The following is a 21,647-nucleotide window of genomic DNA, read 5'->3' on the forward strand; positions in this document are numbered from 1 at the left end:
GAGTGAAAGAGCACCAACATATTCTTCTCTTTGGAGTGTTGCTCGGGGACGGGCCAGCATTATATGTGTTGGTGAGAACTGCCGATCGCTGAAATGTTTACACGCGGGCAAAAATGATCTACGGGCTTGCGGCAAAAAATGTTATAAAATGTGACATTTTCTGCAGCAAATCTACTGTTGCAGATTTTGAGATATAATTTTCCTTTGGGTGTGTCTGTCGCAAGTGACGATGAACGGCCATGATCGACACAAACAACTTTTTCAAAACTTTTTTTTCGTATAACCGCGATAACTCGTGGTGGTTACAAGCAAACCCCTTATGATTTTTTTAATCATAATTTGTGTGCTCTACAGCTTTGTAGAACATTACAGAAATCAGTTCAATTTGTTGGGTGGTGACGCGCAATCAATTATGTGGCATTATGTGGCATTGTGTGTGAAAAGAAGAGAATTTTATTTCGTGTTTCATCCTGGTTGGCTTGCCCACAAGCAGAAAAAAATCAGTTCAATTAGTTGGGTGGTGACGCGCGGTCAATTATGTGGCATTGTGTGTGATAAGAAAAGAATTTTATTTCGTGTTTCATCCTGGTTGGCTTGCCCACAAGCAGAAGAAAATCAGTTCAATTTGTCGGGTGGTGACGCGCGGTCAATTATGTGGCATTGTGTGTGAAAAGAAAAGAATTTTATTTCGTTTTTCATCCTGGTTGGCTTGCCCACAAGCAGAAGAAAATCAGTTCAATTTGTTGGGTGGTGACGCGCGGTCAATTATGTGGCATTGTGTGTGATAAGAAAAGAATTTTATTTCGTGTTTCATCCTGGTTGGCTTGCCCACAAGCAGAAGAAAATCAGTTCAATTTGTCGGGTGGTGACGCGCGGTCAATTATGTGGCATTGTGTGTGAAAAGAAAAGAATTTTATTTCGTTTTTCATCCTGGTTGGCTTGCCCACAAGCAGAAGAAAATCAGTTCAATTTGTTGGGTGGTGACGCGCGGTCAATTATGTGGCATTGTGTGTGAAAGGAAAAGAATTTTATTTCGTGTTTCATTCTGGTTGGCTTGCCCACAAGCAGAAGAAAATCAGTTCAATTTGTCGGGTGGTGACGCGCGGTCAATTATGTGGCATTGTGTGTAAAAAGAAAAGAATTTTATTTCGTTTTTCATCCTGATTGGCTTGCTCAAGTCCTTCCTACATCATCGTTGATCGGAAGGCACGACGTCGTGTGAAATGTTGCATTAAAATAAGTTTAAGTGTTACTGTAAATGACTGTAAAAAAGTCCTTCTTATATCATCAATGTCGTCTGGGTAATCGTGATGAAAAATTACATTTATTCAGTATTCAAATACCTGTGCGCGAGTGTTTTGGTGTGCTAATTAGAAAGACCTTCCCATAGCATCGTTGCTCGGAAGGCTCGCCGACGGGTTTGTTATGAAAGTCCTCCCCATAGCATCGTAGCTCGAGAGGCATCGAAAAGCCAATACCTTATCCTACTAACCAAAAAAAAATAATCACGTGATGCTTGAAGGAGATGCTGTGGATTCAACGGTCTCAAGCGGTATCAACAAGTATATAGCGAAAAACTATGTGCTTGATGAGTCTGCAACTTCAACTATCGGACTAACATTCCTCCCTTTTGTTGAACTGCAGGCTTCTTGGGAGGGCGCCGGTATTGACTAATAAAGTCGGGGTCTTCAGGGGTTAAACAGTGAACGGATGGTTGGCTCCCACTGATCATTTTTGATTCATTGTTTAACTTCAGCTGATCTGTCAATAACGGAGTAGCAGCTCATTGGCAGTCAACCATGCTCATGCTCATGCTCATGCTCTACAGCTTTGTAGAACATTACATTACATACACTCTAAAAAATTAGTTTAAAAACAAGAAATTTTACAATGAAAATTTTTGATCTGAATGAAAAAAATACCCTTTTCAATGTAGATTCGGAAAATACATTAAATTTTCCATGAAATGATTTGTTCCAAAAATGGAAGAGTTTTTTAAACTTTTTTGTGTTGTTTTCGATGAAAAATACATTTTTTCGTAATTTTGAGTATGCTATCAAATAGAGCGTCCAATTTTACATAAAAATCCCTTTAACACAAAATTTCCATCTCATCACCATTGCAAGCTGCAAATTATTGAAAAAAACATGTCTTTTTTCGCATGTTCAAAATTCGACAGGGTCGCCCCTCTATCACGAGATATCAAAAAACGGAGCTCGGAATCGTGATCAGGGACAAAAGTTACCCCTTAGGACAAAAATTTCGAGCAAATCGAAGAGGGCTCGGGCAACTTTTCCCGATTTCGTGTGAGTTGGTAGAGAATTACACTTACATTTCATATATATGAGATTTTAAGGATTAGTAACATAAAAGAAGAATATCATTGTCATTTATTAAGCTATTACGTTGCAGTTTGTATCCGCCTCAACAATCAAGCCTTCGGACCCTTAGTTTCGAGTAGGAATCTCGCAATCAAGAACGCCAAGGCAATGCTGTAGAGCGAATAATTTGATTTTGATTTTTCGTTGCTGTTTGGTGTATATAAATAAACTGTCGTAAAACGCTAATCCTTACTAGTTTTGTGTTAACATTCTACCATTTTATTTATTTTGCTTGTTCGCCTATCAGTATCGAATATGCAGTCGTTTTGTTGTTAGTCACTCTGACTTTGGCTTCTAAATATAAAGTGGTATCAGCTCCAGCTTTCCAAAAATACCTGACTGACTTTATTAACAACTACCACAAAGAGTAGTTGAAAGTACGGCTCTTGATTTTTGATTTTGACGATTGACCTCAAATTCTCAGATTTTTTAACACTGACTCTGTTCGGTGATGACCCCGGGACCCCTTTCGACTACAACCCTGGACCGATCTCTCTCATCTCGTGGAGACGATTGCCGTAGCTCGTCCAACGTGCTGGACTCGAGACTGTGGGAGAAAGCGAGAGGTCAACGGTCATCACCGAGGATCGCGAGGATCGTGCCGCTGTAACGAGATTAGGGGGAGCGGTTCTCTACTACGATCCTCTCTGGAGAATCGTAGTAGAGGACGTCGCACGACCCGTTTTCGCATGTCTCGAAGGTTTGCCAAGACCTACAAAATTTAGGATCGTTCAGTTGTGTCTGGACCAGCAACGACACCGGCTGGGTAAAGGAACCCGCGCGCGACCGTGACCTGACCTTTTAATGTGTTAGACTTAAGCGAAATATAGTTAAGTTGAATATAGTGCGTGCGTTTTAGTTGAAGTAGTTGTGTTTTTGTGTGCTGAAAGAAGAAGTGGATCCGTACGTCCCTACAAGATCTGACCACTCGGCGTCGAGGATATTCGCCGTCGACGGGGTCACTGAACCGTGCTGCTGGGGTAACGACCTGTGGCTCTGCACAGCTGTAGCCGCTTGACCTGCGCCCGGTAGCACCAGCCGCACACAACGCTAGTGTGATCCTCATCCTGGAGGTTTAAGTCGATGTGGGAGTGACTGCACCCGCTGTCGAAGGCCTCGCATCACCCCTTCATTCTGGTCCTTCGAGCCGGATCCTGGACCAAGGATTCCGGTTCCAGGATTGAGGACCACGGGGAGGACAAACCACGCCACGCTACGGTTCGCGCCTGCCGAACAATACACCGTGCAGTACAATACGCCTCGCGCCATTGGAGTTGCGGAACAATTAAGTCTTCACGTTAACTGCGCGAACAATTACCGTGGGACTTGCGCATTGTTCCTGCTGCGCGCCAAATCGATCGGCGTCGGAAGCGAACCGCGTGCCAGGATTTGGCCGGTATTCACGACTCTGGAGGACCTGGATCGTCATCGTCGAGCTTCACCATCATCTCGGGTCGGCCTGCAGCGTATACTGCCAGCGAGGGACACGTTTTCCCAGGTAAATAATTTGCGAACGGTATATGTCCGGCCGGAGCAAGGTCTTGCAACCCACTAACACCATTTTCTACGGTTCTCTGCGACGTGACGACGATCTACGGTTTCACAACCCATCCGAACTGGTCTGGAGCACCGGTTCGCCTGCAAGCAGCGGTTGTCGGCCACGACAGGGTGTCGACCCTCGGAGTACCTGCGCGGAGGCAGTCGAGAGCACCGGTCAGGACCGTATCGGTGGCTCACCAACGATTCGTCGGCGACATCGGACATTCGCTGCTGGTGTGGACGTTGGCACTGGACACGTGTGCCACGTGGAACGCGACGACGCGCTGCTGTCGATAGGACATCGATCGGTGGTTTGTTGCGTGCACTTATCGGAAGTCGTACGCCTGGAGAGCGCTCGGCTACGCACCGCTACGGACGGAAGCGGTCATCACGCCCGACGTCATCGTGCTACCGTTGACGAGGTCGGCGGCCATCTCGGACACGTTGACGACAAGGATCGAGAAAGAGGTTGCAGCGATTTCTGGTCTCCCGGGTGAGTGACAAAGAGCAGTGTATGTCTCTGCCGAAGCCTCACGGAAAATACACACAAATTAAAAGTATTTCATCCTCTTCGACTCGACTCATCTTTTTGCCACGCATCCCTATACGCCTGAGGGCGGTTGGTTTTTTGGAATTTCGCTACGGTTACGGCGACGCTGTTAGTTTCTCCAGGTAAACTAATAGTATATGGCCTGCCGAGGCCTCTCTCTCTTGATACTACACCTCTGCGTTTTGTACCTCTTCACCTCGCCCCCGCACACATTGATTGAGTTGCTGCTGTTTGGATGTGACGTCATTGGTTCGACTGATTTTTGGATTTTGGGACGATCGCTCGCCGGCCAGCTGACGTGTTTGTTTTTAAAGGTAAAGCTACACGTATATGTCCGGCCGAAGCGTTCTTGTTTGATACTACATGCCCGTTCTATCCTCTTCGCTTGCCTGAACTTCGTTGTTGATTTCGAGTTGCTGCTGTTGACGATTTGCCACGTGTACGACTGCTTCGTTGGTACTGGTTGGGAGGTGCGGCTTACTGTTTCCACAGGTAAAGCTGGTATATGTCTTGCGAAGCAAGACCCAACCACGGAGTACTACACCCACGCATCTCTTCTTTAATTTCACCTCAAACGCAACACGATGCCTCCGAAAGTGAAAGCGGACAGCGCGAAGACACCGTCGCTGAAACGGCTCAAGGCTCAGCTAAAGGACACTCAATCAACTCTTGGCGACATTGAGAAGTTCATCAAGGACTTCAAGGACACCGCTACGGCCAGCGATGTCAGCGTTCGGTTGGAAATTATCAATGACATCTATGAGACTTTTTGCGAAACCCTCATTGATATCACTTCTCACGACGATTTCTTTGATGCGGAGGATTTTTACGAGTCTGACCGAATGGCTTTCAACTTGAGCTACATGGAGGCCAAATCGTTCCTTCTGGAGAGGCTTAGGGAGCGCGAAGACCACACGTCGGATCAGTCTAACGTTACGCTAGGCTGCGAGAACTTGAACCATGTGCAGTTACCGCAGATCCAACTGCGGACATTCACCGGAGATGACGACGATTGGGTTAGCTTCCGAGATTTGTTTACATCGCTCATCCACTGGCGGAACGACCTGTCCGGTGTGGAAAAGCTACAGTACCTGAGGGGTTGTTTGTTTGGCAAACCTGCGACGATGGTAGACAAGTACAAGATGAGCAACGCGGACTACCAGTTAGCTTGGGAAGATTTGCTGAACTATTATAACAACAGCAAGCAAATGAAGAAGCGTCAGATTCAGCATCTCTTCGAACTGCCAGCCATGTCCAAAGAATCTTCTGAGGAGTTGCGCGATCTCATCCAAGGATTTGAGAAGGTTGTCCAATCGTTGGACCAGATTGTACAACCAGGCGACTACAAGGACTTGCTTCTGGTGCACATGCTGACGGATCGTCTTGACCCGGTATCACGGCGAGGCTGGGAGGAGCACTCGTCTACCAAGGATCAGGACACGGTTAAGGACATGCTGGAGTTCTTGCAGCGGCGCAGTCGTGTGCTCGAGTCTTTGCCTCCGAAGACGACTAACGCAAAGAGTACATCACAGCAACCACAACAACAACCGAAGTCGAAACCGTCGGTGGTCAGGACTAACTACAGCACGGCTCAAGCGTCAGGAGAACGCTGCCCAGCGTGCACGGGAACACATCTTCTTCACAGATGCTCGGTGTTCCAGAGGATGACGGTTTCGGAGAGGGAGTCTCTGCTGCGCACGCATTCGCTGTGTCGCAATTGTCTCAAACCTGGACATCTGGCGAGGGGTTGCCAGTCGAAGTACTCTTGCCAGAACTGTAAAGCGCGACACCACACACTTCTCTGTTTCCGCCCTCGGAAGGATCAGGTGAAGGTCGCATCAACTACCAGACGGGAGAATGCTTCCAGGGAAGAACCTCAAGGTACAGCAGGTTCGAACTCATCTCAGGTCAAGGACGCATCTGAGACAGTAGTCGCAAGCGCTGCTCAACGTTTCGCAACACATGTTTTGCTGGCAACAGCTGTCGTCGTTGTTGAGGATGACAACGGGAATCGGCTTCCAGCGCGGGCTCTGCTCGACTCGGGTTCGGAGAGCAACTTTATGTCGGAACGATTAAGCCAGCGACTACGGGTCAAAAGGAACAAGGTGGACATCTCAGTGTCCGGGATTGGACAAGCAGTCTCAAGAGTAAAGCAGCAGATTCAAGCCACGGTTCGCTCACGGATCTCAGATTTCTCTCGAGCAATGCGATTTCTAGTTCTCCCAAAGGTTACGGTCAATTTACCAACGTCGGCCATAAACACTACTGGTTGGACCATACCAGATGGTGTCGTACTGGCAGATCCGACGTTCTCGATGTCCAACAGTGTGGACATGGTACTTGGGATCGAGCATTTCTTTGACTTCTTCGCAAGCGGTCAGAAAATGTCACTGGGAGAACAGCTGCCAGCCCTGAACGAGTCGGTTTTCGGATGGGTGGTATGCGGCGGTTGCGCAGACTCACGGGAGTCTCCAAGGATTAACTGCAACGTGTCGGCATTGGAAAAGCTGGATGCTTTGGTGGCCCGATTTTGGTCCTGCGAGGAGGTCGAGTCAGCAGCCAGTAACTACTCGCCAGAGGAAGCACGCTGCGAAGCTCTGTACGCACAGTCGGTTCAACGTGGTACAGACGGACGGTATTCGGTTGCTCTACCGAAAGCTGAAGACGCTCTGTCACGGTTAGGCGAGTCCAAGGACATCGCCGTAAGACGTCTTCACGGCACGGAACGGAGACTGGCCAGGGACGATCATCTCCGGGAACAATACGTCGCTTTTATGCACGAATATGAGCAGTTGGAACACATGACGAAGGTCACGGACACGGGCTCCGCCAAACGGTGCTACCTGCCCCATCACCCAGTGGTCAGGGAGGCTAGCACAACCACCAAGGTACGCGTGGTGTTCGACGCGAGCTGTAAGACTTCTTCTGGTGTGTCGCTCAATGAGGTTCTGCTGTGTGGACCAGTAATTCAGCAGGACTTGAGGTCGATAATCTACCGTTGTCGCGTGAAGCAGATCATGTTGGTTGCGGACGTCGAAAAGATGTTCCGGCAGATCGGAATCTGTCCGGAGGACCGTTTGTTGCAATGCGTTCTATGGCGTCCAACACCCACCGAGGCGATCTCCACGTACGAACTCAACACCGTTACGTACGGTACGAAACCAGCTCCGTTTTTGGCAACACGGACGTTGAAACAGCTGGCCATGGATGAAAAGGAACGGTTTCCGCTCGCAGCCAAGGTCGCCTGCGAAGATATCTACATGGACGATGTGATCACCGGAACCAACGATTTGGACTCGGCGATCGACCTGCGAAACCAGCTGGACAAGATGACGGTCAGTTGTGGTTTTCGTCTACGGAAATGGGCATGCAATCGTGATGATGTTCTGTATGGTGTGGAGGAGGATAACTTGGCGATTCCCTGCGCCGGTGGTATCAACCTGGATCGAGATCCCTCGGTGAAGACGCTCGGGTTGACATGGTTCCCATCTACGGACGAATTCATGCTCAAGTTCACCATCCCAGAGACGGGCCCTGATGAACCACTCACCAAGCGGAATGTTCTTTCCAAAATTGCGTCGATTTTCGATCCCCACGGTTGGTTTGGCGCAACGGTTACAACGGCAAAGGTGTTCATGCAGCAGTTGTGGACGCCGGGCATCGATGGCAAGCGTCTGGAATGGGATCAGCCATTGCCTTCGATGATGGGTGAGAACTGGCGGAAATTCGAGGAGCAATTACCGGTTCTCAGTTCGGTTCGGTTTGCGAGATGTGTCGTCATCCCTAACGCAACGTCGGTTCAGCTGCATTGCTTCTCAGACGCGTCCACCAAGGCCTACGGTGGTTGTGTTTACGTTCGTAGCGAGAACGCAAAGGGAGAAGTTATGGTTCGTCTGCTGGCCTCGAAGTCGCGGGTGGCCCCGCTCAAGGTTCAGACGATTCCGAGACTGGAGCTCTGCGGAGCGGTCTTGGTTGCGCAGCTCTTCAAGGTTCTACGAGAAGCGCTCGACATTCCAGTGGACGCATATTTCTAGACGGACTCCACGTGCGTACTCTGCTGGCTTGGATCTATCCCGACCACGTGGAACGTGTTTGTTGCAAACAGGGTGTCGAAAATTCAAAGCATCACGGAAGGATTTCGTTGGCAACACGTCCCAGGACTTCATAACCCTGCTGATCTTATATCCAGAGGAATCTCTCCACAGGACATCGTGGACAACGAGTTCTGGTGGTTTGGACCGGATTGGCTGCGTTTGAGCCCAGAGCACTGGCCGAATGCAGAATCTACATCTGAAGATGAGAATGCGGAAACGGAAAGACGTCGATCGGTGACAGCAAACACTGGGTCGGTGGTACAGGAGTTCAACGATTTTTATTTTGCAAAATTCTCTTCGTACCCGAAGCTGATCCGTCAAACAGCCGTTTGGTTGCGGCTCATGAAACTTCTCCGCACTCCCAGCTCGGATCGTACATCCGGATTTCTCACCACGGCGGAACTGAAGGAGGCAGAGAACGTGCTGATTCGTCGGGTTCAGATGGAATCATTCGCTGATGAAATCAAGGCTCTATCTGCAAGAAAAACGGTTGCTGTTAAATCACCTCTTCGTTGGTACAACCCTTACCTAGACCAGGACAACATTATTCGAGTGGGTGGGCGGTTGAAAAACTCTGACGAGCCCGAGGACGCCAAGCACCCTGCTGTTTTGCCTGCGCGCCATCACTTTACACGGTTGGTTTTAAAATACTATCATCTCGGGCTGCTGCACGCTGGACCACAGCTGCTGTTGGGAACAGTTCGGCTTCGATTTTGGCCTTTGGGAGGACGGAGCGTGGCACGCACGATCGTGCATCAGTGCAAAACATGCTTCAAGGCCAAACCCACGCCGGTGCGACAATTCATGGGCGATCTGCCAGCGGTACGCGTCACGGTTGCGCGTCCGTTCTCGAAAACTGGCGTTGATTACTTTGGCCCAGTGTTCGTTCGCCCCGGACCTCGGCGAACGGCGATCAAGGCGTACGTGTGTCTGTTCGTGTGTCTGTGCACCAAGGCTGTGCACCTCGAACTCGTGTCGGACCTCTCCACGGAACGCTTTCTGCAGGCATTGCATCGGTTCACCTCGCGCAGAGGACCTGTCGCCGAGATCTGGTCTGACAATGGGACCAACTTTGTCGGAGCTCGGAACAGGCTGCACGAGTTGTTTACACTGCTGCGCGACAAACAGCACCAGGAGAAGGTCTTCAAGGACTGCGTCAACAACGAGATTCGCTGGTCGTTTAGCCCACCAAGCGGTCCACATTTTGGTGGTTTATGGGAGGCGGCCGTACGCTCAGCCAAGCACCACATTCTGCGTGTCATTGGAGACGAACCTATCTCGATCGAGGACATGAACACGCTGCTCATCCAAGTAGAAGGCTGCTTGAACTCGAGACCCATCACGCCCATGTCCGACGACCCCAACGATCTCGAGCCGCTCACACCTGCCCATTTTCTCGTTGGATCATCGTTGAAGGCGCTACCGGACCGTGATTTCACCAATCTACCTGCAAACCGTCTCAATCATTACCAACAGATCCAGCAGAAACAACAACTATTTTGGAATCGGTGGAAAAGGGAATACCTGAGCCAGCTACAAGCTCGTACGAAACGTTGGCGGTCACCTGTGCAGATAGAAGTCGGCAAGCTGGTCGTAATCGTCGACGACAATCTGCCACCCACGCGCTGGAAGCTAGCGAGGATCAGCGAAGTCCATCCAGGTGCTGATGGTGTCGTGCGTGTGGTCACCCTCAAGACTGCGACGAAGCTGATCAAAAGGCCAGTCGAGAAGATTTGTTTACTTCCACTGGACGAAGAGGAGCACAATGCCAACAAATCGAGTGAACAATAGCTACCCCAATCCTTTCCCCTCCCTATCCCGTCGAAGAGGTCTTCTTTTGTTTTCTTTTCAGAAATGCTGTGATTTCTGGATGGGTGAGGATGTTCGGTGATGACCCCGGGACCCCTTTCGACTACAACCCTGGACCGATCTCTCTCATCTCGTGGAGACGATTGCCGTAGCTCGTCCAACGTGCTGGACTCGAGACTGTGGGAGAAAGCGAGAGGTCAACGGTCATCACCGAGGATCGCGAGGATCGTGCCGCTGTAACGAGATTAGGGGAGCGGTTCTCTACGATCCTCTCTGGAGAATCGTAGTAGAGGACGTCGCACGACCCGTTTTCGCATGTCTCGAAGGTTTGCCAAGACCTACAAAATTTAGGATCGTTCAGTTGTGTCTGGACCAGCAACGACACCGGCTGGGTAAAGGAACCCGCGCGCGACCGTGACCTGACCTTTTTAATGTGTTAGACTTAAGCGAAATATAGTTAAGTTGAATATAGTGCGTGCGTTTTAGTTGAAGTAGTTGTGTTTTTGTGTGCTGAAAGAAGAAGTGGATCCGTACGTCCCTACAAGATCTGACCACTCGGCGTCGAGGATATTCGCCGTCGACGGGGTCACTGAACCGTGCTGCTGGGGTAACGACCTGTGGCTCTGCACAGCTGTAGCCGCTTGACCTGCGCCCGGTAGCACCAGCCGCACACAACGCTAGTGTGATCCTCATCCTGGAGGTTTAAGTCGATGTGGGAGTGACTGCACCCGCTGTCGAAGGCCTCGCATCACCCCTTCAGACTCTACACTGACACACTAGGTCTTTTCCCGTGTCGCAGAATTCTGCAATTCTTGTACTCCGCAGCAAAACCGTTCCATTACTTTTCTGCAGGTACCTAGTTTCTTGCCTCTTCTGCTGGTTAGCTACTTATGTAAATATCGCATTCCCCTTTCTTGCTCTTTTGCAGAACTGTTTCAAAAGAGAGAGTTGCAGAAAAGTACGAGAATGCGCTGCAAAAAAGTTACTTTTGCTGGCTGCACAATTCTGCAGAAGCTGCAGAAATTTGGCAATTCTGCGGGTACGGTAATGGACCTACTGACTCCACTGGTGCTGACGTCACTAAGTCCAACTCCAAATGCAACTAAGGAATTGTTTTTTTTTTACGTATCGCCGATAGTGTGATACCTTGTGACAACGACCAATTTGGTCGAAAATTCCCAAAAAAGTGTCCACGTGGTTTATTGTTGGAAAATACATTGTTGGAAAATGCGGAAAATTTGTCTTATTTTTCACAAATTTATGATGCTACACGTTTTTAAAAGCAATTCCATCCTGATTGAGGCGGTCATATTGTTGATTAAAGCTTATTTAAGTTTGTACATTTTTTACTTTAAGGCACATTTGTGACACGTGCTTTTCAGATTTCTGTTTACACTTTTTTCTGTATCTTTTGATGTAATTTGGAGTGTTTGTTTAGTGAAATTATTCGAGCGAATTGCTTCAAAAAGTTTTACTCTATTAATCATAGTTTTGAAAACATTTACCATCAAACTTTATAAATCGATTCTCTCGAAAAGCACTAAATGGTCGTTGTAATAAGTTAGCACGCAGCTGACGATCACCAAACATTTAAGTTGTCAAATTTAAGGGTATGTTTTGTTTTAAATTATACATTTTGTAATGAAATTTTAAAGCTATTAAAACTAATCATATAACACACTAAACATTGCATGTTAACAAAAATCACTAAGTTTTAGATAAAACTTGATTTTTTGTCTTAAAGCTTGAAAGAATACAATACTTCTTTCTAGTAGCTTTAAATGATCAAAAACTGGGAATCCAGTTCAGTCGTTCAAAGGAGAACATCATGTGACATTGGCGAAAACGAGTTTGGCTCAAAGTTTTGTTTTTTTTTTTTTGTATTTTAAAGGTTGTTTTCTCCTCTTTGACTTAACATCGAACGATCGCCCATCGTTTTGTGCTCAACTGGTGAGAAAGTTACAGGTTCTTTAAGGTTAGTGCACAGTAAAAAAAAGATGATAATAGTTTGTTTTACATATTCTGGAAGTTTTAGAATACGCTTGGTTAGACCCTAAAAGTTGAAAAAAGATAGATTATTTCCACAGTGTTATTTTCACGTGGGATTTCTTTTATCGTATACTTAAAACGATGTATAGAGTATGTCGTAACACTGAATATTTAAGTTAATATATGTGAGAAAGAACGCGAGATCGCCAAATCCAATACTTATGACTTTTTGATAAGACATTCGCTTTATGTGTCTCGGGGCTTATCTTAAGTAACGGAAGCTTTTATTTGTGAATTTTGGATGATTTTAACAAACTCCTATTCTGTCACATTCTGCAAGCAGCAATCAGATGAGCAGCAAAGTAGTGGAAAGCCATTGGCAAACCAGATTAGCGCGATAAGTTACGCTTTTTAGCGCGCTTAGATTGGCGCCATGCGTCTCGCGTGAGCAGTTTTAAGGTGAAACGGCTGTCTCATCATTGTTTCCCCTTGCCATCCCACCCCTGCAGCGCTGTTCCGTTAAGCCGATAAGGGTGTGTTTGTATACATTATACGTGCAGACGAAGACGTGCAGATCTAACATCTCACGATCGACTTTGGCACTGAAACAGTGGCGAAACTAATTTGTGATTCTGCTGGAGTTTCATATTGGTTGTGTCGAAATCGATCAGTTGGTTTTTTATTTCCTATTGAAGAGACTGAGAGCCTTTTATTGGTTTTTAACTGATTTGTACTTGAAAAACGTTAGATAACATTTTTTGCATCTGTACTTCCTTTTTGTCACACTTCCTACCTGGATCAGTGAGCTAACCATGGTCATTAATGTGGTTCTTTGTAAAAACAGGTTATTTTTATTACTATTTCTTGACACGTGTGAATTGATGGGTGTGATTATTTGAAAATCACAAGCGTGTAGGCCAAACTCGTGAGATAATTGTCATACAATTATTGTTATTTCTCGGCAAAGCTCAATTTAGTTGAAATGCTGTACTTTGTGCAACAAGAACAAAGGGCTCTATTGACAATGAAGAAAGTTTTAATAGTTTTTATTTTGAAATTTCAGCTGCAACAACACAAAAGGCTTACAATTACTGCCCAATTTTAGCTATTTTAATCTATCCTATCTTGTCGCACGTGTTTTTGAGCTAAATTGAGTTGAGAACGCTACCGTTTAGGGTATTTTAACCATTAGTGGACCCCCTAGTAGAGCCGATGCTTATTTTTCACAAATTTTCAATATTTTAAGCCCTTTTTCATAACCCTTTGTACAAAACATTGAAAACTGAAGTCTTTTGAACAATTTTGACTATTTGTTTTATCAGTTTATTTGTTTTTGAGCAGAAAAACAGCCGTTTCAAAAACAAAAAGTTTTTTGCCTGTTATGGATCCCCTTTTCCTATAGTGGACCCGGGTCCATAATCCGATTGTAGACCCGGATCCACTATAGGCAAACTGTTATTTTTATACCAAATTTAACCGATATTTGATGTTTTGATGCATGGTGTAGGTCTAGTGATAGATGTAATGAATAAAAGATGGATTTTGCTCACTTTTCATCATAAACAAATATATTTTGTTAACCAATTTGGCTTCAAACAACAAAAAAACCTAACAGACATTTAAAAACATTTATTTCCGAAAAAGATCAGAGAAAACGTTTCAAAAATCACTGTAAACATAAAAATAATTTAAAAAAGTAATTTTGATGCACATTTTTTCAGATTAATTACATAAATGGTTGACCGCAACTAAACATTAGATTTGTTTACAGTTGCTGATAAAACCATGCATGTTTATTTAAAAAAAAAATAATGTTTTGTTCTTGATTAATTATTATAAAATATTATTTCAAACTGCAATTATGATGCTTCAGTTAAGTACAATTGACTATAGTTTTGATTAATTATATTTTTTTACGGTTTCAGCATTTTTGGTACTTTTAACATGAAACAGCTATATTTATACTCATAATTGAAAAAATATGCGTTTAGGTTGATAACAACAAGCATTTATTTTATTTTTAAGAGAAACTTTTGCTTAAATACACAGTTTTCTTCATTTTTGAAGGTTTAATTAACAGGGGTCCACTTTTGAAAAAGTTTGGATTTTCGTTGTCCTATATTGAACCTCCCTAATTTTTGCTCGAAAATGAGCAGTTCTTCGCTTTATTTTAGTAAAGTTCCTTAAATTTACATTATTTCGACATGCTGAGTTAAATAATCAGTCAAAAAATGATTGAATAGTTAATTCAATCATAAAATATAATTGCAGTTTTGTTGTGAAAATGCTAGTGGCCATGGCTGATTTCTGATGTCGAACTCAAAACACTTATTTTGGTAAAAAGGACAATTCAATATCAGTCAACATTGATTTAAATGATGCTGAACATGTCAAATAAAAGATTTGTAGGCAACAACACGCTAGAAAATGTGATTTAATTGAATTTTTCATCAAAAATTTTTCAGATGGTCCACTATAGGAAAGGGATCCACTAATGCATAACGTACCCTATCGTGTGAGCAGCAGTGCCGGGAAGATGGATTTTTGTGGTGTTCTTTTTGTGCTGTATTCGCGATCGTGTTCATGTCAAATTCTGTGGAAGGTGCGTAGCCACGTGTTTGGATTCTTGTGTCTCTGTTGTTTTGTTTGTGGTTCCATCTAGAGTATTAATTTTTAAATTATTGTTATTTTTTACAACTTTCTGGAATTATTTTAAATTTAATATCTACATGTTAACTTATCTACTCACCTAATGATTTATCTACAAGTTCATATTATTTCTTATCCTATTCCTTTCCTTTATCATACCATCTTCTCATAACATATATGATTAAATTGCTTAAATTAAGGAAACAGAATGGGAACCATCCGGAGCATTTTTTTTTAAATACCGCTGTTTTTTTACAGCTTCCTGGAATCATCTTGATTATATTTATTCTATTTATTACTATATTTATTATTTTTATTATATATAATTATTACAAAACTATATGCTTATTAGATAATACAATACAGACTCACATTTACACTTACAAACATCCAAATTATTTAATACATTACGCATACAACCATTTTCATCGGCCCGATCAAATTCCCCTAACCCCCATTTCAAACCTCCCAGAAATATTCCGTTCACTTTAAAAAGTCGCATGGGTTCCCTGCACTTTTGCCATAAGTGAACAACAAAAACATCTCCATGGGACTGTATGGGCGTAGCCTTGGAGCACAGTGTGGAAATTTACGTTCTTAGATATTTTTGGTTGTACCGGGCAGCAATCAAATTGTCTATGAATATTGAATAAACCATTGCACAGTGGGCGGAAACCCACCTCTAATCCCATTGTGGCACCCTCTACAGCGTGGTGCAGACCCGTAATGCTATGCTAAATTCATTGGATGTTCAACTTTCACAGGCAATTATGTCAAAATAGGTTAGTGCGATGATTCCATTATTCGAAGTTACTTTAATACTTCCGATAACACTAAACGACAAAACATGCGCAGTAAAATATTTGAAAAAAAGTTGTTTTGAATTTATTTGTTTACTTAAATTTTATGGATCTCATACACAGAAAAAAATATGTGAATTTACTCGACACGGAAAAAATGAATCACATGTAAACTCAGTTGATGAAATCAAGTTTTTACGTATAATTTGTTGCAAATTTACATCAAATTGCATTTGAATTTAAATGTTTAATGACGTGCAAAAGTGTTACATTATAAATGATGTAACATTCGGAAATATTTTTTTGTGTGTAGGTCTATGTGAACTACGGGATGTCAATGGTCATCCAAGGACTCACTGGAGTTAAGATCTACGAGTCTACCGCCGTAACCGTCGGATTTTGACCCCGGATCTTGTGCGTATAGCTTCAGTACATATGGTAGACTACTATATGCATTTGTTGGGATGTTCATGGTCATTCAAGGACTCCCTGGAGTTAAGATTTTGTATTTTTGTATTTTTGTATTTTTGTATTTTTGTATTTTTGTATTTTTGTATTTTTGTATTTTTGTATTTTTGTATTTTTGCATTTTTGTATTTTTGTATTTTTGTATTTTTGTATTTTTGTATTTTTGTATTTTTGTATTTTTGTATTTTTGTATTTTTGTATTTTTGTATTTTTGTATTTTTGTATTTTTGTATTTTTGTATTTTTGTATTTTTGTATTTTTGTATTTTTGTATTTTTGTATTTTTGTATTTTGTATTTTGTATTTTTGTATTTTTATTTTGTATTTTGTATTTTGTATTTTGTATTTTTGTATTTTGTATTTTTGTATTTTGTATTTTGTATTTTTGTATTTTTGTATTTTTGTATTTTTGTATTTTGTATTTTTGTATTTTTGTATTTTGTATTTTGTATTTTGTATTTTTGTATTTTTGTATTTTTGTATTTTTGTATTTTTGTATTTTGTATTTTTGTTTTTGTATTTTGTATTTTTGTATTTTTGTATTTTTGTATTTTTGTATTTTTGTATTTTTGTATTTTTGTATTTTTGTATTTTGTATTTTTGTATTTTTGTATTTTGTATTTTTGTATTTTTGTATTTTGTATTTTTGTATTTTGTATTTTTGTATTTTATTTGTATTGTTGTATTTTTGTATTTTTGTATTTTTGTATTTTGTATTTTTGTATTTTGTATTTTTGTATTTTTGTATTTTTGTATTTTTGTATTTTTGTATTTTTGTATTTTGTATTTTTGTATTTTGTATTTTTGTATTTTTGTATTTTTGTATTTTTGTATTTTTGTATTTTTGTATTTTTGTATTTTTGTATTTTTGTATTTTTGTATTTTTGTATTTTTGTATTTTTGTATTTTTGTATTTTTGTATTTTTGTATTTTTGTATTTTTATTCAACTATGATATTGGTAAACTCTTCCTTTTTGTTGGTTAGAATCACCATTTGTGCGACCTGAGATGCCAAATCCAACATTTTTTTTTTAGAATTTCTAACTAAAAATATTCCAAGTCAACAAATCAACCAAAATTTTATGAAATTTTAACCAGTTTGTAATAAGTTTTGCTAGAAACCTCCTCTCCGTGCAGCTGTGCGTTATGACTCACGAACGAATGTTCAAAATCCAAAAAGCCATGTCATCGTCCCAATCGTTTGGAGTCTGCCGGTCAACTTTCACGTAAAATTTTCCATTCCATTCTGAGCATGTCTTATGACGGCAAACCGCCCCGTGTGTCATCGTAACGCTCCAGACTGCATGGAGAGTCAAATGTGGGTGAGAAAGGTTGGTTGTATTTTAAAAGAGATTTGTATCGCATAACTTTTTCATTCCTGTTCTTTTGCATCATTGTTCCAATGAACAATCTTTCAAAAAAATCATCAGTGAAATTTCCATGTAAATTTAATCTTCACAGCTAAAAAAGTAGTAATCCAGCTGCGTGTAAAAGGCCTGGGTGTAAAATAAATGTTGCTTTATTTTATGAAATTATGTGTAATATTACACCATGAAATATGTAGCCCATCAGTATGGGAAACCTACTTGACCGAAATGTCAAGCTCATATATACCTTTATCCTTTCCACTCGTCATCAGTCTGATGGCCGAGCGGGCTAAGGCGCCAGTCCTTACTGATGATGCTGGATTTGAATCCCATCGGTTGCAAGTTTTTTTTCGTTTTACAAAAACTGTACATGCAGTGTGTAATACTAAGTGTCTTTTTTGACGAAGGTGATGTGCATGCTTTTGCATGCGATTTTACCATCGGATTTTTTGCTGTGTTATTTTCGTTTTAATATCTAATTACATTCGGTGACATCTGTAGTATTTTTTCAACAGTGTTATTTTTAACATTGTAGTGGTTTTGCAAAGTTAAGTGTAATACAAATTTATGAAACAAAACATGACCCGTGTCTATCTGTCTGACTGTAGGATTGTAAATAACCGGTGTTATGTTAATGACAATCACCTGTAAACTTTAAAAAACACCCGACGGGATCAAATATTGCTGAATAGCAAATTTGGGAAAAGCTTGCTCAAATTAAAAGCTGCACGGAAATATATCATAATAAAAATAAATTTTTGAGGATTTTCGTTTCTTGAGTTTTTACTCGCATTTTTGCTATCGTAAATTTGCTTTCAACAAATCGATGCCTCTAAGCTCTCTTGTACTAAGCTTGCTGGTTTTCCTATCTAGTTAGCATAAGAGAGCACAAAGGCATTGAAATACTTAATATTTTAATGTTTATTTTTCTTATAGTAATATTAGGAATAAAATTATTTGAAAGCTAGGTTTTCTAGTTTGCAAAACTGTAGAGATTTCCCACCAATCAGACTTTGTCTTTCCCAAATAACGAGCCTCCTCCACATCTGGTCAGTTTAGCATACGATGATTCAATTTGCTGTCTGGCTGGAAAGCTAGCAGTCATCTGAGACTAAAAGAAACAGATGCAACATTAGCCAAAATATATGACAATAAAATAAAACCGATGATATACAGCCGTATCACACGTGCAAAGGGAGCTTTCCCAGCCTCCCCAGTCCTCTCAACGATTTGATTACAGTCGTCCCGGCCATAGTTCGCAGGAGGTAGCTGAATTAGTGTTCGATTAAAATGTCAAATAAATTATCTTCACAAATCCAGGACCGGGTGATGTCAATAATCGTGCTGGCAATGTGTTTTTTATGTCAAACACATATACTCGATTATGGATCCACACGCGATGAGTCACACTCAATTTTGTATTTGAGTCCACGGCGGGGGTCGGTTATCTAATGGTCCGGTGTCCACCAGATCCGACACAGACATCATGTCTGCCATACGGTTTGATTTTGGAAACATCTTTCCATCCCTCATACCAACTCACTTTAAAGTTGGTGGCTTAACGAAGGATTAGCATGGAATACGGTGTTAACGAAGTGAAATATTGGCGTCATCAGCAGATTATCATAGCCAAACAAGACATGTAAGTTCATGTGTAGTTGTTAGATGATAGGTTTAGATGATTTCTAAAATAAACGCACTAAACTTTTGCTCAAGAGCATGAGAGACCACCCATGGTTGCCCCTCCGGTGCTGAACAGAACCGTAATATCCTTTTAGCACTACTGATCATAGGCTTCGACGATCTTGTGGTGTTTCCCTTATCAACAGCATGTATGAATGCGCTGAAAAGATAAAACATCATGATTGTTAAAGCTAGATCAGTTGCAAATAGATAACAGTCGGACAGGGAAGTAAATGTTGGCCCCGATCTAACCTAAAGGGTTAGGTCGATAGCTCAGTCCAGGTGTAGGAGTCGTCTCCCTGGGTCCTGTAACAGTTGCACTTGTTAGCATTTATCTATTTATTCATTTCGGTTTTTCCGTTCGTCTTTGAATGTAATTTGATCTCCGTTACCACGGTAATCAATGTAGGTGATGTTAGCCCTCACGATCGTTGGTAACTTTCGTTACCAGTTCAAGACCTGGAGAGAGAATCTCGCGGATGTCGCTCATATGTTGAATCCTTCGGGAAGACGGAAAGGGACGGTCAGAGCCATTGGCGACCGCTAGAGTGGGACGAGAACTCAGATCTTTAAAGATCCGAAGAAGCCCGAGGCAATCTCCGGGAAACGACGTACCAAAAGTACATCTGGGGCCACTTTCCCCGTTCTGAGGAACCTAGTACTCGTTCACTTTGTCCCAGACCTTTGTGAAGTGTGGAGTGCGCGGACTTTTATCCCGGGTTTCCTTTTTCCAGTCCTGAGGTTTGAAAGTGGCGTGGTAGCGTTTCTGGTTAGGTCTTAAATTCTAACTCCCCCCCCCCCTAGGTCTCGTCGAAGCTAGAATTGGGTCCTAAAATGAAGCTTAGATTGCTGATATTATTGTTTACAGCGATAAAGCTTATTTTTCTGCGTACAATGACCCTTTGTACATCCACAATGAATTTAAAATGGATTTTAAATCAATTTGGAAAAATTAACCTCGCGGTTCTTCTTGACAGAAAAGTTCCTACTTGACAGCTCGTTCCAAGGGGACCATAGTTGATCAATTGAAAAAGTGTTGTCTTGTCAATTTTTTTTGCATTATAATGAAAAAAATGATCAGAAATGGTTTTTAATCGTATTTTTTACCGTTGTACATAAAAATTTACATAGGGCTTTAGCACCCAATTGTGTGCGATAGTGTGTGCGGAGAAGTGAGCCTTAGTGCGGCCTAGCTAGAGATCAGGTAAAAACCCGTTACCCCATGCTATTATCCCCGTGCATGTGCTAATCCGTTGCGAAGTTCGTTGGCTTCGCCTCTCTCGCCCTACCAGCCAAGCAGCACCTGCAGGAGATCGAGTGCGCGTCCACCACCGCCCCGCATCGAGTGTGGGACAAGTGTTCATCCCGGCGCACGCTACATTGCCGGAAGGGACGAGCCGTCAACATCTCGTCCGAAGGAGTGTCTAGGACCTCCTGGCGGTTGAACCGCCCACGTGCTGGCCCGGATAATCCATCTCCGGCTCACGCATCGCCATCGAAGTCGACCTCTCAACCGCGAGTCGAACCGGCAGCGTCGTCCGCGCCGTCCGCGAACACGCGGTGAGGAACAGCAGCAGCAGCATCAGCAAGTAACAGGAGCAACATCAGCAGTCCGGTGAGTCCGTTCTATTTGCTCGGGGAAGGGTGACGGCCATGAAAGGCGTCATGAACGTTTTTCCGTTCCAGCTGCGGCTGTAGAGCGGACGCCATTTTGATGGAGGGCGTCCAGTTTGTTTAAGTGCGTGTTGCGTGGAGTGTTTATTGATACGCCCCACACGTCCACGACATCGCACTCTAGTGCTTCTGTCTGCCGCAGTCCGATTGACTGTTGGTGACGTCAGCGATCAGCTGTTCCAGCTGGCGAGCTGAAGATTTGAGGTTCGGGAGCAAGCACAAAAGCACGGGGTAACAGAAGAACGAAGAGTAGACAGTAGGGAGAGCAAACGCACACAGTAGGGAGATGTCTAGACGCTAGGAACAGAACAATGAATGAAATACAAAACCTTAGACCTTAGACTAGTCCAATAAATGAGCACCTTTTCTGATTTCCTACCTACTAAATAATGAGTTATTGTTTTGGAGTTATATAAAGTCCCTGCAGTTAAAATGAGCTCACGTGTTAGTTTTTCTGGTCGATCCGGAGCACTGCTTCCGTCACTTTAGGGTCCGTTCCCAGTCCTTTCCTCCCCAATGCAAAAGTTCTGCGTATCTCCCATGCTTCGTGAAGTTCTCTGGTGGCGGTTGTCGGCACTACCCATGATGATTGGCGGATTTCTGAGAAGCTTTTTCGGGAGGCTGAGCTTTCCGTACCGTTTTTGT

At 42.9% G+C, this 21,647-nt stretch overlaps 1 protein-coding gene across 1 annotated transcript; it reads left to right on the forward strand.

Moving 5' to 3' along the window:
- The first annotated feature begins 5,054 nt into the window (after positions 1–5,054).
- Positions 5,055–20,892, forward strand: LOC119770379. The gene is made up of 3 exons (XM_038265115.1): positions 5,055–8,459; positions 8,676–10,344; positions 20,621–20,892. Exons 1-3 carry the CDS (start codon positions 5,055–5,057, stop codon positions 20,890–20,892), a joined length of 5,346 nt encoding a protein of 1,781 aa, XP_038121043.1.
- Positions 20,893–21,647: the final 755 nt, after the last annotated feature.

Source organism: Culex quinquefasciatus, chromosome 1 (genome assembly GCF_015732765.1).
Source record: "Culex quinquefasciatus strain JHB chromosome 1, VPISU_Cqui_1.0_pri_paternal, whole genome shotgun sequence".
In the NCBI taxonomy this organism is placed as follows: Eukaryota; Metazoa; Arthropoda; class Insecta; order Diptera; family Culicidae; genus Culex; species Culex quinquefasciatus.